This window comes from Trematomus bernacchii, unplaced genomic scaffold, assembly GCF_902827165.1.
Source record: "Trematomus bernacchii unplaced genomic scaffold, fTreBer1.1, whole genome shotgun sequence".
Classification (NCBI taxonomy): domain Eukaryota; kingdom Metazoa; phylum Chordata; class Actinopteri; order Perciformes; family Nototheniidae; genus Trematomus; species Trematomus bernacchii.
Window position 1 is genome coordinate 3,410,977 of NW_022987698.1, and position 13,777 is coordinate 3,424,753.

General features: G+C 39.1%; 1 protein-coding gene across 10 annotated transcripts in view; it reads right to left on the bottom strand.

The window, feature by feature from the left end:
* Positions 1-13,777, bottom strand: part of LOC117489434 (inter-alpha-trypsin inhibitor heavy chain H3-like) — an 83,475-nt gene that overhangs the window by 67,987 nt on the left and 1,711 nt on the right. For all 10 annotated transcript variants that reach the window (XM_034138706.1, XM_034138700.1, XM_034138705.1 and 7 more), the window contains exons 4-12: positions 13,343-13,505; positions 13,144-13,245; positions 9,350-9,478; positions 9,079-9,195; positions 8,762-8,930; positions 8,568-8,678; positions 8,071-8,252; positions 7,763-7,942; positions 7,476-7,597 (exon numbers count right to left, since the gene is read on the bottom strand). In XM_034138706.1, the coding sequence (XP_033994597.1) occupies positions 7,476-7,597; positions 7,763-7,942; positions 8,071-8,252; positions 8,568-8,678; positions 8,762-8,930; positions 9,079-9,195; positions 9,350-9,478; positions 13,144-13,245; positions 13,343-13,505 (1,275 nt within the window). The remainder of the gene's footprint in view (positions 1-7,475; positions 7,598-7,762; positions 7,943-8,070; positions 8,253-8,567; positions 8,679-8,761; positions 8,931-9,078; positions 9,196-9,349; positions 9,479-13,143; positions 13,246-13,342; positions 13,506-13,777) is intronic.

Consider the following 13,777-nt stretch of genomic DNA (forward strand, 5'->3'; position numbering starts at 1 on the left):
AACAATGTTTAGAGATATAGTACATTTATTAGTAGACATTAATTGTGTTTAGATGGCATTTAACATTTAAAACAGATAGTATGATTAGAAGATAGAGTGGAGAAGGTTAGATTTACTTTACCTCAGTGTGTTAGAATTTCCATAGGTAATGCGTCCCGAGACCTGGACTCTCTCTCTCTCTCTGCCTGTCAGACTGCTACGACCCCTATCAGACAAAAGACCTCACTACAGGAGACTCCTCCTCCTCCTCCTCCTCCATCGAACAGACAGAGAACCAGAGCTGAACCAACAATGACAAGACTGCATCCAGAACCTTCTCCACCTGCGGCATCCAGAACCAGAACAGCATGCTGACATAAAGAGGCATACTCTCATCAGTCCCTAACCCAGGACATGAAGTTCCAAGCTGAGCCACGAGATTTGGCACAAGAGCAGAGTGTGGGACATGAAAGCAGAATACGCCCTCCATACAACAGCGAAGAGACTGTAAAGAAGGAGATGAAATGCAAAGCAGTTGGGCCACTGAAAAGAGTACCAGCGAAAGGATTTAAGAGCTGATGGACTGAGGAGAAGACGGAACCAGAGGAGTTGGCATGGTCTAACAGAATGTGAGGGGGTCGTGGCTTGAGACAACAAGAGGAGGAGAAAAAGAAAACGGGAGTGAGTGAGTTTATACATAAACACACTTATTCACAAACAAACTTGAATTGACTTGATAAATACGTAAAGACAAAAAAAAAAGATTTATTAGCCATGAATTAATAAATTGGTAAATTAAAATAGTAATAAAGAGGAAACTGTTAAAGTAAAATGAGGAAATAATCCTAAAACACACTGAGGGTACTGTGAGATAAAGGGCTAGACATGATGGAAATATTCACCACACTTTACACTTTAAGCAGTGAGTGTTGTGGGACTTAGGAGTAGAACATATTTTTCAATCTTTCCATCATGTAAATGAATTATTCCCTAAAAGATTTTATTCATGGGTGAATTTGGTAGAGATCTAATGTGTTACAATATTGATCTCCAGCTAAAGGGATAGTTTTAGTGACCACTCTATAAGAACAGACAAATCTGTGTTAGTTGGACAATGTTAAAGGGAGAGCTAATACCAAGCCAAATATAGTATCCCAATCTAAAGTATTGTTTTCGCCATTATAGCATAGTTATTACCATAGGAGAACTGTTAAGGTGGAAATAACATTTGTTTGTCCAAGATGTAGAGTTTTAAAGGACACTGGGCAAAGAGCGATTGCAAATTTAATTTTGGAAAAAGCAATATAATTGGGAGTAATACATGCGGGGCCTTGGATCACTCATTGCAATGATGCATATTTTTGACAACCCATATCGTTTAGAGAGAAGGGGTCACTCAACCCACCCAGCAGTTGTTTTAAATCTTACTTGTAGCTTCACAGGGAGCGCACGGCACCAAATTATGAGTTTAAAAGACAAGCGTCACCACCTCCTGATGGTCATCCATTTAATCAGGGATGACCTGAAATTTAGAGATGTTATTTAAAGTAGAAACATATCCGCCATAAGTGAAAATTCCTAAATTGAACTACAAACCATGGATGAAATAACTACTGTTTTTAAAATCCTTGATAGAGGAGGGAGTAACTGTTACATGCTCGGACACCCAAGGTTCCACACACTGTTAAAGGGGTTAGCATAGTTCTTTAAACAGACTAGAATTGAAGATAAATTAGTGAAATGAGTTATTGATATTCCACCGGTTTTCACACCATTTAAGGAACTTTATCACTGCATTAGAACGGACCACCCAAAGGTACTGAAGTAGGAACCATAAGTGATGAAATTCTCCAATTGTTGTAACTGACCAAAATCTTCTCCCAGAAATGACTGTCTGAAATGCCGTATCCCAGAGTAGATGTTTGATGGTATCATGGAACTAAACCCTTGTATGCAGTCTTGCTACAGGATTAGACTGGGACCTGTGCACTTGTACAGCCAGTGATGTTTTATATGCAGTACCAATGACAGTGGGGCAGTTAATCAACATGGCGAAACGCCCCAAAACCAGTAGGGCTAAGAGACCAGTCAAAGGAGGGAGTTTAGGCTCGACAGTGTACAAGGATAGCATAGGGGGGCCCAGGGGAGTGCTAGATGTTGGAGTTGCATTCCATGTACCCGCACCCTAACATACCGATTGATCACCACAGCCTTTTCTAGAGAACATATTACTTTCATACTTTAAAAAGTATGAAAGGGGGGAGGGTAAATTTCTCATAAGGGAACAGTTTCAATTGTTAGCAGAACAAGACGACTCAACCCATATACAGATATTGATGAAAATGAAGACAGTGTGTAAATGATGTTAAATGATATGGATGATAAATGATGAGATTGTTCAAAGAATGTCCAAATCATGTGATATTTCAAATGATGAAATATATTTCAAATGATGAAATCATTAGAATGAAGAACCAGCTACAAAGTGGTATTACTTTGCACTATTCAAAAAAGGTTTCTAACTTTTATGTTTTATACTGTTATTAGTGATGCGATTTTTAAATAGTATGTTTTTATACTTTGTAAAACAAGTGCCTTAACACTGAATGTGGTATGGGAACGGTTTCTGTGAAAGGAGGGAGTAAGAAATGTTCTAATACCACAAGTTGCTGCTATTTTAAAAAAGTGATATTGAATGTTAAAACTAAAAGTTATGCACAAGGGAAAACTTTTACACCAGAAGACCAACCAATGTATTGTTTGTATTTTTGATGACGGTTATTTGAACCATTCCATTTTGATAGTATGTTTTTGATATGAGTTATGTACTATGCAAAGTTCAGATGAAGAACTCATTGATTTCAGTATTGTGTTCACACCTTAAAAGGTGTGAAAGGAGGGATTGTTAGAAATTAAAATTCAATGTTTTATGGCATGATTTAGTCTAAAACATACCGTCAGTTTAAAAGCAGTCAGATGAAGAACTTATTACTTTTAGTATTGTGTTCACACCTTAAATGGTGTGAAAGGAGGGATTGTTAGAAATTAAAATCAATGTTAAACAGCATAATTCAGTCTAAAACATATCGTCAGTTTAAAGCTGTTTTATTGTGGAAAAGCCCGGAAGTTCTCAGGAAATCAATGCCAAGCTTTTATTCTGAAAAATCCTTTATCCGGTTAGCTTGTGACTAATGTTGCGTTTTCTGAATGTAAAGTGAAAATGACTTGGAGTGTTACACACAAACGTACGGACTTTAACACTACATCGATAGACGTTAAGATATTATTACTGCTGAATATTAAATGAAGGTCTAGTTGATCGTAGTGTTTACAGATACGTGAGAAGCTATGACGTCAGAGGGAATTTCCGTAAAATAAGAACTGTGCCGGAGCGGAACCACTAGGACTTCTAAACTAAGTATTACAGCTGTTTATAAGGTATTAAATAGAAAGTCATGACAGAGATAATGAGGAGAAAATGCTTAAGGAAGTAGGCAGAGAATATCAATGTCGAAATCATCTGTGCTCTCGCGATATCGAACCGGCAAATGAGTAGGGGGCCACCCACTATTTGCACAGCGGGGGACAACGAGACGTGGATAAAAAGGCAGGACGAAAGATAACTCACTCTCTTCCCTTCGCTGCAGCCTCCCTCAAGACAACACCGGCTTTGTCTCTCCATTCACCATGCTTGTTCTTTAACCACGTTACTTAATTAAACTACCCATTTGAACCTTTTCAGAGACTCCATTAGTCTCGTTATTTTAAGTTTCTTTCCTGGGAGCGAGAAGATCACAAATTATCAACACGTTCCTAGCGTGTATGCTACCGAGCTAAAAAAGAAGGCTACCAAGAGCTAGACATGCTAGGAAAAACATTGTTTTTATGCCAGCTACAATGAATGACCGAACGTAGCAGACTACCCGTATAAGATTGCAATTGTAAACATGTTCTTGCTAGCCTAATATGAACCACTAGCTGTTGTTCATAGTAGGTTGGCATATTACACTGAACAACTAGCAAACGTAGGTTAGCATATTAATCTAGCTGGCAAGCTAACGAACCTAAAACTAAGTTTCTCTAATATTTTGTGATTTGCATTTGATTTCGTCCAGCCAGATCAGGAAACTCCTGGCGTATCCGGTGGACAACACATGACGGGATGACCACTCTGATGCCTCGTCTTAAAAAGCCCCAGCACCAGCTTACAAAGCTGCGATAGGCAAGATGCCAAAAACGCCTATAAGGGGAGGAATGGATGATATACAGTGTATATATGTATATTTACACATGTTCATTTTGTACATTTCTAAAAATAAAGTTTGATGGAAATACTTAGTAGCCTTTCTTCCCTAAATGATTTGCTCCTATAACATATCATTCATATATAACAAACCATGATTTGATTTTTCATCAAACACAGTAGTAGTTTATTACAGGTAAATATAACTTACTCTTCTTCCGTTCTACGCCTCAAAGGTCTATAATCAAATCTGTACATATTATGGAGGTTCTGCAGGCAGGGTGTGGGGTATGTATGGTGTATATCTTGGCATATAATGTTGTGTGCTACTGTTGGTGTTTTCAGCTAGCTGGCTACATAATGTTGTAACTGTCAGCTAGGCTACCTTTCTAATTTCTTTGCAACAGAAGTTTTCCACTTCGGTAGGCATCATGGCGCAGTTTCCACAAGTGCACCTAAATAACAACAGTAGTAGGTACAGTTCGGTTAGTTAGCGTATAACATATACGGCTGTACCGACGCCATTGTAAAACTGATGTTCCGCTCAGAGCTGAAAAAAGCACTGTGTTAGACATGGGCGGAGCCTCTCTGGTGGTTGACTAATCAGAACAAAGTGGCCGAGCTGACCAATCGGAGCACACTGGGCTCACAGGGAGGGGGAGGGGGGCAGGAGCTCCAACAAGTCGTTTAGGACAGAGAGTGAATACACACTATACAGAGATGCTGTATGAGAAACCTCAACAATGGAATTATGATCAGTAGAAATGGCCATGACATGGGACCTTTAACTTTTTTCTTTCGGGCAACAAGTGCTGGAAAGATTTTTGATGATACAGTAGTTGATCAATCGTGTCTGTTCTGCCCTCACTGTTGTTATGAGTACAGTTATTCAGACAGATAACTCCTCGACAAGTGGCAAGCGTTAATCTTCTTTAATAAGATGTTTACATCCACAAGTCAACAGAGTAAAACTGAAAGAAACACAATATATTGAAATTAGGCACTTAGCTGTGATGCAGAAATATATATACAACGATTAATTACGTCAAAAACTTCACAAAATATGCATATGAAAATGTTTACATGCAAAAGTGCTGTGTAATACACACTAAAAAACATTTGCTGACCATACATCAAACATCAATGAATAGCAATCTACTTAAACATTGAAACGTCAAAATAATCGTTGATATCCTCTTAAGAATATGTACAAAAGCCAAACATGCTTACAGGCAATGCTTTCCACAACATAGCAAAGAAGGATGGATGCAGATTCAAACAATGATATTCTCCTCTCTGTCCCTTTCAACCACGACTCACGTGTGGGTATTACTTCCTATGTTTTTAAATGTAAGTCTTTCCAATTGGCTGCTACTAACAAAAGAAGAAGAAACAAAAAGCAACAGCACCACCTGCTGGCTGGAGTAAGACAGAGTCTTATGGCGCTTTTCCACTGCAGGGCCTCGCTCGCGTTACTACGGTATGGCTAGGCCTCGTTAGGCCTTGTTAGGCCAGGCTCACTTTATGCTGCGTTTCCATTACAGTTTAGGAACTGGGGTAGTATCTATAGTAATGCAGTGTAGGCGGAGCCGTGACGTCATCTTCAATGCGAAACACAAAACCAACATTAGCCGTTAGCTGTTAGCCCTCAGAGCTCACAGCTCCTCATATCTGTTCAGAATCTTGACAAAAGTTAAACAAATACAAACCACAGACTGTCTGTGTCATGGCGAATACAGTCGCTGGTTTATTTATGTCTGTATAGGCCGTTGTGAGTGTGGACGGTCGGAGCATATACAACGTTAGCTTAGCCGATCTCCATTCAGAAAACACGCATTCTAAAAGGTTTTTCGCCTGCCGTCTTGTCTGCAGACTTGTCAAGGCATTAATTCATGGTTTTTACTAACCGGTATCAGTATGTTGTTACTTCGGCATCATTTTGAAACGTGTATTACAATTAAATCACGGTAAAATATATTCATTTTGTTGTAGTTGCCAGTGATTCTCTCACTAGTTTAGCATACTCAGCCCGGTTGTTGGCCCGGAAAGAACCTCGATTCTGGAGAGCCAGAAAACTGTGAAAAAGTATCTGCTAGCCGGAACTACGCCTAGTGGAAACGCAACCAAAACCGGGCCGCTTAAACCGCGCTCCGCGCTGTAGTGGAAATGCGCCATTAGACAGCACAGTGTCAGTGTTAGCATTAAAGTAAAGTATACCACAATGTTTGATAAAATCATCGTAATTTCTTTCCACTGCAATCGACTATAAATTAGAAGTCTTTTTTGTTTACTTTACCTGTGGTATCAATCATTAATATACTGTGTATTTTACACCATTACAAGTTGCACGTTTGCCTTGTCTTTGTGGCCCACTTGTGTACTGTAAGTATATATATATAAACACTGACTGTTACATTATGGTTTTCAACAGGGCTGCCCCTAGCCCTTGTGGCCCCACGCAAAAGTGTTTCATGAGGCCCCTACGAGTCGTCACACATGTGTCGCGAGCGTTGACGGGGGGGTACAATCAATCAATCAATGTTTATTTATATAGCCCAATATCACAAATGTTACATTTGTCTCAGTGGACTTCACAGTTTGTACAGAATATCAGTATGACAATACGACACCCTCTGTCCTTAGACCCTCACATCGTACAAGGAAAAACTTCCAAAAAATGAAAAACCCCACAGTTTAAAGGGAAAAATGGGAGAAACCTCAGGGAGAGAAACAGAGGAGGGATCCCTCTCCCAGGACGGACAGACGTGCAATAGATGCCGTGTGTAAATCGAAGAGATAATACATTTTACAGCGTAGGTAGACCAAATGTTTGTAAATACATGTGTCTATAATAAGACTAGTGGAGCACGCGTGTGAACTGTCAGTTCGCCGTAGCCCCGCAGCGGGGTAACTGCGGAGCGCATAATTGCGCCGCATTTGCGCATAAGATGAGGTCCCCTCCGCAAGATGAGGCCCCACGCCGTCTGCGTGATCTGCGTGTAGGGAGGGGCGGCCCTGGTTTTCAATTTGGATATGAACTAAAGCAAAATATCTTATTTGATTTACGGCTGCTCGTTTTCCATTGTATTGATACATTCATTTTAGTTTACTCTGATATATACCTTGCATGTACGTTTTTAAGTTTTATGTATGGAATGGGTAAAGCTGCAAATGAATTGCAAGTAGATCAATTGATGTCTCTGAATCTAAGGAGGAAGCAGCAAGAAAAAATGATGTTCGACATGACACTCACTCTTTCTCCAGAAGCTGTTTGACCGTGAGATAGGCCCAAACCCTCTGGATTTGGTCGGCAGACTCTGTTCCAGTGGACTCCACGGTGCCGTTGGGGTTAGAAAACGTCATCTTTTTACTGCTCTGTCATAGTCCAAATGAAGTATTATGTCAGCATACTTACTGTACAGCGACCTTGGGTCCCTTGAAAGGCGCTATATAAATGCAAGCTATTATTATTATACACAGGAACATTTCAACAACCTTTCAGAAGATTATAGATGGTGTGCAGTGTGAAGCAATTCTTACCGAAATTGCCACGACTTGTGGAGTGAAGGTTCCAATGTCGTTGTCAGTGATCTTACCGGCCACCACAATCTCTGATCCGTTATAATACTGGCTGAATTCAGTCTGCGTCAGATTGGTGCCACCATTATAGCTCATAGTCACATCGATCAAAAGAGGAGTGGCCACCTCTTCATAGAAACCCTGTTGACATGCAGTATGGACAATGTATAAATGTTTACTTCTAAACATCCAACCGTTATCATTTTCTCTATGGAAATGCATCAAATAACATTGTCACATTTACAATAAGAGCAACTGATCGCAAATACCTTCAGCTGTAAATCAGCATCAGAGTCTTCATAAATCCGTCGTGCCACACCATTGTTCTGCAGCGACATCTTCTCAAGGAACTCAAAATTGACATCAAAACCAAAACCGAGACAGTAGAGTGGGAATTTATCCGCAATAGCCACCCTGACATTTGACTGGATTTGTTCAAGATTTGTCACCCCTGCAAAGAGAAAGGACATTCGGCTAAATAAGACCAATCCACTCAGACTTTCCAATCCAACAACTATCAGTTATCGATGGTGAGGGTGCACATTTCTTAAAGTTAATTGAAAATAAACTTGACGTTATTTGTGTTTTAATTTCCATGATGTTCAATATCCCACAAGAGTAGGTTATAGCTTGGTGACAGGAGAGGATATGGAGAAAATGACTGCAGGGGAATCATTTTAAAATGATGGACTGTGTCACATGGGTCCTTATAAAACATGTTTGAAGTATTTGCTCGTGTTTATGTGCAAGAGTGTTTAATTGTTACCTGATGTTGGGTCTCCATCAGTGAGAAGAATGAGGATGGATGCTGAATCTTCTCTCGGATGTGCGTTGAGCAAACTGGCTCCTTCCAACACTGCACTGTTGATGTTTGTGGCTAAAAAAACAAACTATCGTATCACAACCGTTCTGCTGGGATATGTTTTCATCCCTTCATAACATTTTAACTAAAAACCTTACCTCCACTTTCTCTAATATTCCTTGAAAATATCTTGGCACTCTCCAGGTTTCGCTGGTTGGCTTGAACAAGTTCTCGTTTCCAGTAAGAAATGCTGCCATCAAAAGTGATAAGACCAAAGTGGTCATCCTCTGACAGGTCGTTCAAGATGTGGATTAAGGCTAACCGGGTCTGTGCAAAAAACATAATTGACAGATCAAAACTTTGATTCAAGTATAAAACGATGTTGTGTTTCATTTGTGCCTATGTATATAATAAAGAGTTCTGTCTTACTGAAATGAGCAATATGTCACAAACTCACACTCTTCAATTACTTTACCTGTTGCATTTTTTTGCCGTGCATTGAGCCACTTCGATCGATCAAGAAGACAACATTTTTTGATATGCGGGTAAGACTAGATGGGGCAAAGTGATGAACAAAGTACCCGGCTGAAGTCTTTCAGGAAGAAAGAAGAAAGTTTGATTGTGACAAAATATTGTTGAACCAACAGGGGATGGTAAAATATATTTTTATTTCAGTATGTATAGTGGTTTTTTTAAATAAATAATAGACCATTTAAAGTTTTCCAGAAAATGAACTATTGCTTTACCTTAATGTCTCCCAGTCCACTGTCCCTATTGACATCGTAAACAATAACCAGATCTCCATTCAGTCCCTGCTCTCCACAGCTGGTACACGTTTTCTGTTGGTCTTCTGTTGGGTAGAAGTTCACCCACACCTGGAAACAGGAAGGAGAAGGTTTTTACAGACCTTTTATTGACACAGAAGTTGATGAGCAGGTTTTATTCTTCAAAGAATCCTCTGCCTCTTGTTAAATGTGATAAGACTGAAATCTAATCACTGCATCACACTACTGGAACAACAATATGCAGTTTAAGATCAAACCAACCTAGTCTCACCAGAATGCGTGACTCCACCACGACTCCTTAACACCAGTGCGTGGTGGAGTCACGAACTTTGCTACATTTACGTGTCTGCACCACGCAAACAACCCCAATGTAAAGTGAATGAGGCTCCTTTGTCGTGGTGCACACACGCATTTCTACAACGTCCAACATTGAGCTTTTATTCTATAAAACGTTTTAAAAATCTACTTTATAGCTTGTAGTAACTCACGGGAGGCTTCTTTTATTTTATTTGTATTCATAATCATTTTTATTTTTCGTCAGAATGTATTATGGTGCATTATTCACCAATTTTTGTTCTCAAAAAACAGTGCATTGTGTGTAATACAACTGTGATTTTTATTAAATGAGTTAGTTTTTAAGGAAGGCCAGAGCTTCAGCTGTGTCAAATAGATTGTTCCCTTTAGTTAACGTTATTTAAAAGATAATTATATTCCTATTTGATCAAGTCCCCTTTATTGTATTAAGGCCCTGACACACCAGGCAGTCACCAGAGAACTCGCCGACACCGACACCGACAGTTCCATCGATGAGTTCTCCTGCGTCTTGGCCATGTGTCGCACTGGAACACACCGCAAAGACTTCAGCCGAGCACGTACGAACTGCGCATGCGTGAGTGGCAATAACTCTCCTTACCAGCAGGCGGCGGTAGTGTGTATTCGTCATTCAAAATAGGCAACAACCGGAAGACAGAGAAGAAGAACAGACTGATATAAACAAACAAATAGCGTGTGCGTTCCATTTTCACTCTCGTCCATCGAAAACATGTTTTAGAATATAAAAATACATGAATGATGAAATGAGCACATAAAGTGCAGACACTATAAAATCACAGTTAATAGACCTGCATCTGATGATCGCAGTGTTCTGGCGGGTGTGTAGTTTATTGAGTCAGCAATGTAGTAATGTAATAATGGCCACTTCTTGCTAAATTTACATTTCCATGTGATGCTTTTATCCGAGGCGACTCACAATAGGTAAATGAACAGCAGTAGACAGTATCTCATTTACTTTATTATTTAGACACTGTACTTAAGGACAATGTTGAGGTACTTGAGACTAATCCTGCAACTTTATACTGACAAATAAACCGATGAGATGAAAAACCGGACTTGACCAAACAAATCACGGAGCTCTCAGCAGAGGACAGCCGGGGACGCTCCCGCCGATATCAGAGATGTGCCTGCTATGTGTGGGAGGTAAGAGAGGACATTTAAGGGCTATGTTTGATGTCTTTTAAGTACCACCTGCTGGGGTTTAGCTGCTGTCCTGTGCCTAGTGTACTTAGTGATCTCTACAATAAAACAGTTTAGTGCCTGATAGGAGGATGTGCAAAACAGACAAACTAATAAGGCTTTATTTAAACATTAAAGAATACTTTAGGTTAAGGTCTTCTTTTAAATAAGAAAAAAGCTTTGGGGGTATCTACAGATATTAAGCCTGACAAAGTACTTAACGTCTAATATATTGCATGGTTTGTTTTGGAACTTGACAATCAACTTTCCTGCAATGTTAACTATGTTGAAGCACTTATTTTAACTGATATTATACATATTAATTATACTCTTATAAGATGTATGTAGATAGTATAAGAAAGGTGCAGAATATGTTTAATGGTGGAGGTACACAGATATCGATAGATGTCTTGTAATGCACTGTTGAGGAACCTGTGACCCAAGTTTTTCATTCATTGCATAACTACACCGTAGTTGTGTATATGATATGTCAATAAACCTTAGAAAATCTTGAAATCTTGAAAGGGATGTGCAAAATAGCCATTATATACAGTTTTTAATTAACTATTAGTAGAGAATAACGAGTAATGAATATGGTTTATAGGGATCTGCAGATAAATATTTAGTCTTCTCAAGCACCCACTACCAAATATCTCGCCTGATTGTTGGCTGAATTCACTGAATTTTACTCAGGTGTAACTAAAGTCTGATTTAAGGGTTGTTTATATTTCACATCATTAATCCAAATCTGTAAAGTAACTAAAATAAATGTAGTGGAGTAAAAATACCAGGTTAACCTTAAAGAAAGCCCTCAGGATTATAAAAGATCCCCATCACCCCAGCCACAAACTGTTCTGTCTGCTGCCGTCTGGCAGGCGGTACTGCAGCATCCGGACTAAAACCACCAGACTCAGGGACAGCTTCATCCCACAGGCCATAAGACTATTAAACACCTGAACTTTGAAACAACATCCATAACATTCATCTGGCTGCTACTTAGAAATTATTTATCTAATATATCATATTCCAATCACTTGTATATAGACTCTTATTGCACTATTTCACTTTTTACTATTTTACTATTTTTCTTTTTGTATTTACTTGCACTATTTTGTCTGTGCATCTGTTTCATTGTGTTGCACTGATGGAGGAGCCTGTGACCTAAGGGGGGGGGGGGGGGGGGGGGGGGGTAGGACCTATATATACAGTCTATGGGTAGGACACGTTCTAAGCACATGGTGTAGTCCCATAGCTGAGGATTCTGGGTAGTGTAGTGTCTTCTGCCATCCACACACTACGAACAAATATTTGTTTCTCCGAATCGAAAGGGGAAAATCCAAAAGCATTGTACACAATTTAAACCAATCAATGTTGTGTAATTAACAAGGATAATCTGGTGTTTTTGAGTTGATGAGTAGTGCAGATATCACTGTAAATAAAATCAATCGACAGTAAGGAGAATACTTACTTCCGGGTGTAAAATCCTCCATTATCCAATGGGAATGGACGCTCACATTGCTCTCCGTAATACAATAAAGGGGACTTGATCAAATAGGAATATAATTATCTTTTAAATAACGTTAACGAAAGGGAACAATCTATTTGACACAGCTGAAGCTCTGGCCTTCCTTAAAAACTAACTCATTTAATAAAAATCACAGTTGTATTACACACAATGCACTGTTTTTTGAGAACAAAAATTGGTGAATAATGCACCATAATACATTCTGACGAAAAATAAAAATTATTATGAATACAAATAAAATAAAAGAAGCCTCCCGTGAGTTACTACAAGCTATAAAGTAGATTTTAAAAACGTTTTATAGAATAAAAGCTCAATGTTGGACGTTGTAGAAATGCGTGTGTGCACCACGACAAAGGAGCCTCATTCACTGCACTTTGGTGCAGACACGTAAATGTAGCAAAGTTCGTGACTCCACCACGCACTGCGGTGTTAAGGAGTCGTGGTGGAGTCACGCATTCTGGTGAGACCAGGTTGGAGAAAACTGTTGAAAAAGTGCAACAGTAGATCTATAAAAATAGAAAAGTATGAGCCATATGACAGAATGTACATTGCCATAACTGTATATATGTAGCTAAATGGTTAAATATAAATCATAATAAAGTCAAATCTGAGTTAAATACAAAAGTTCTAATCACTGCTAAATCCCAATTTGGGACATTTAAAAGATTTCCCAAATTGGGATCAATAAAGTACTATCTTATCTTATCTTATGATGTACCTCATTGTCTGCATGTGTTTTGTTGATGGCATCAGCCAGGGCAAGTCCTCCTTTAACCTCAACGATATTGATGCCAGATTCCTCGTGAATGTGCACATCAACCTGACAGAATTACATACATTAAAATAGTTAGAAGTAGTGAACATACAAAATGTTTTGCCGCACTATTGTTTTCAAGAATAGATCAAGGGAGACTCACTTTAAAGCTTTTCACAGGCTGCATGGGTCGAGCGTGGATTTGCAGCTCGTACTTTCCAAGCCTGCGTTTCAGCAGCTCCTCATATGTGAGTTCAAAGGTGACCTTTTTGTGAGCAGCCACAGTCACAGAGGTCTTAAATTCCTCCAGGGTCCTCCCTACAGAACTGCAATGAGATGATCAACTTTGCATTAAAACAGTGGTTTCCCCCTCAGTCTTGTGACCATTTCAACACAAATAATACCTATATTTATAAACCCTAATCACAGGTTATGACATTATTGTGGGTTTAACATTAGATCAACCAAAGGTGAATATTTCCTTTTCAGATTGTTACATTTGAAAGACTTTACAGCAAAGATGTTTAACAAATTCTCCATAAAAATGCAAACATTTAAGTCATGCAAAAATATGTTTTTTCCCTCGATCTCGGGAGGA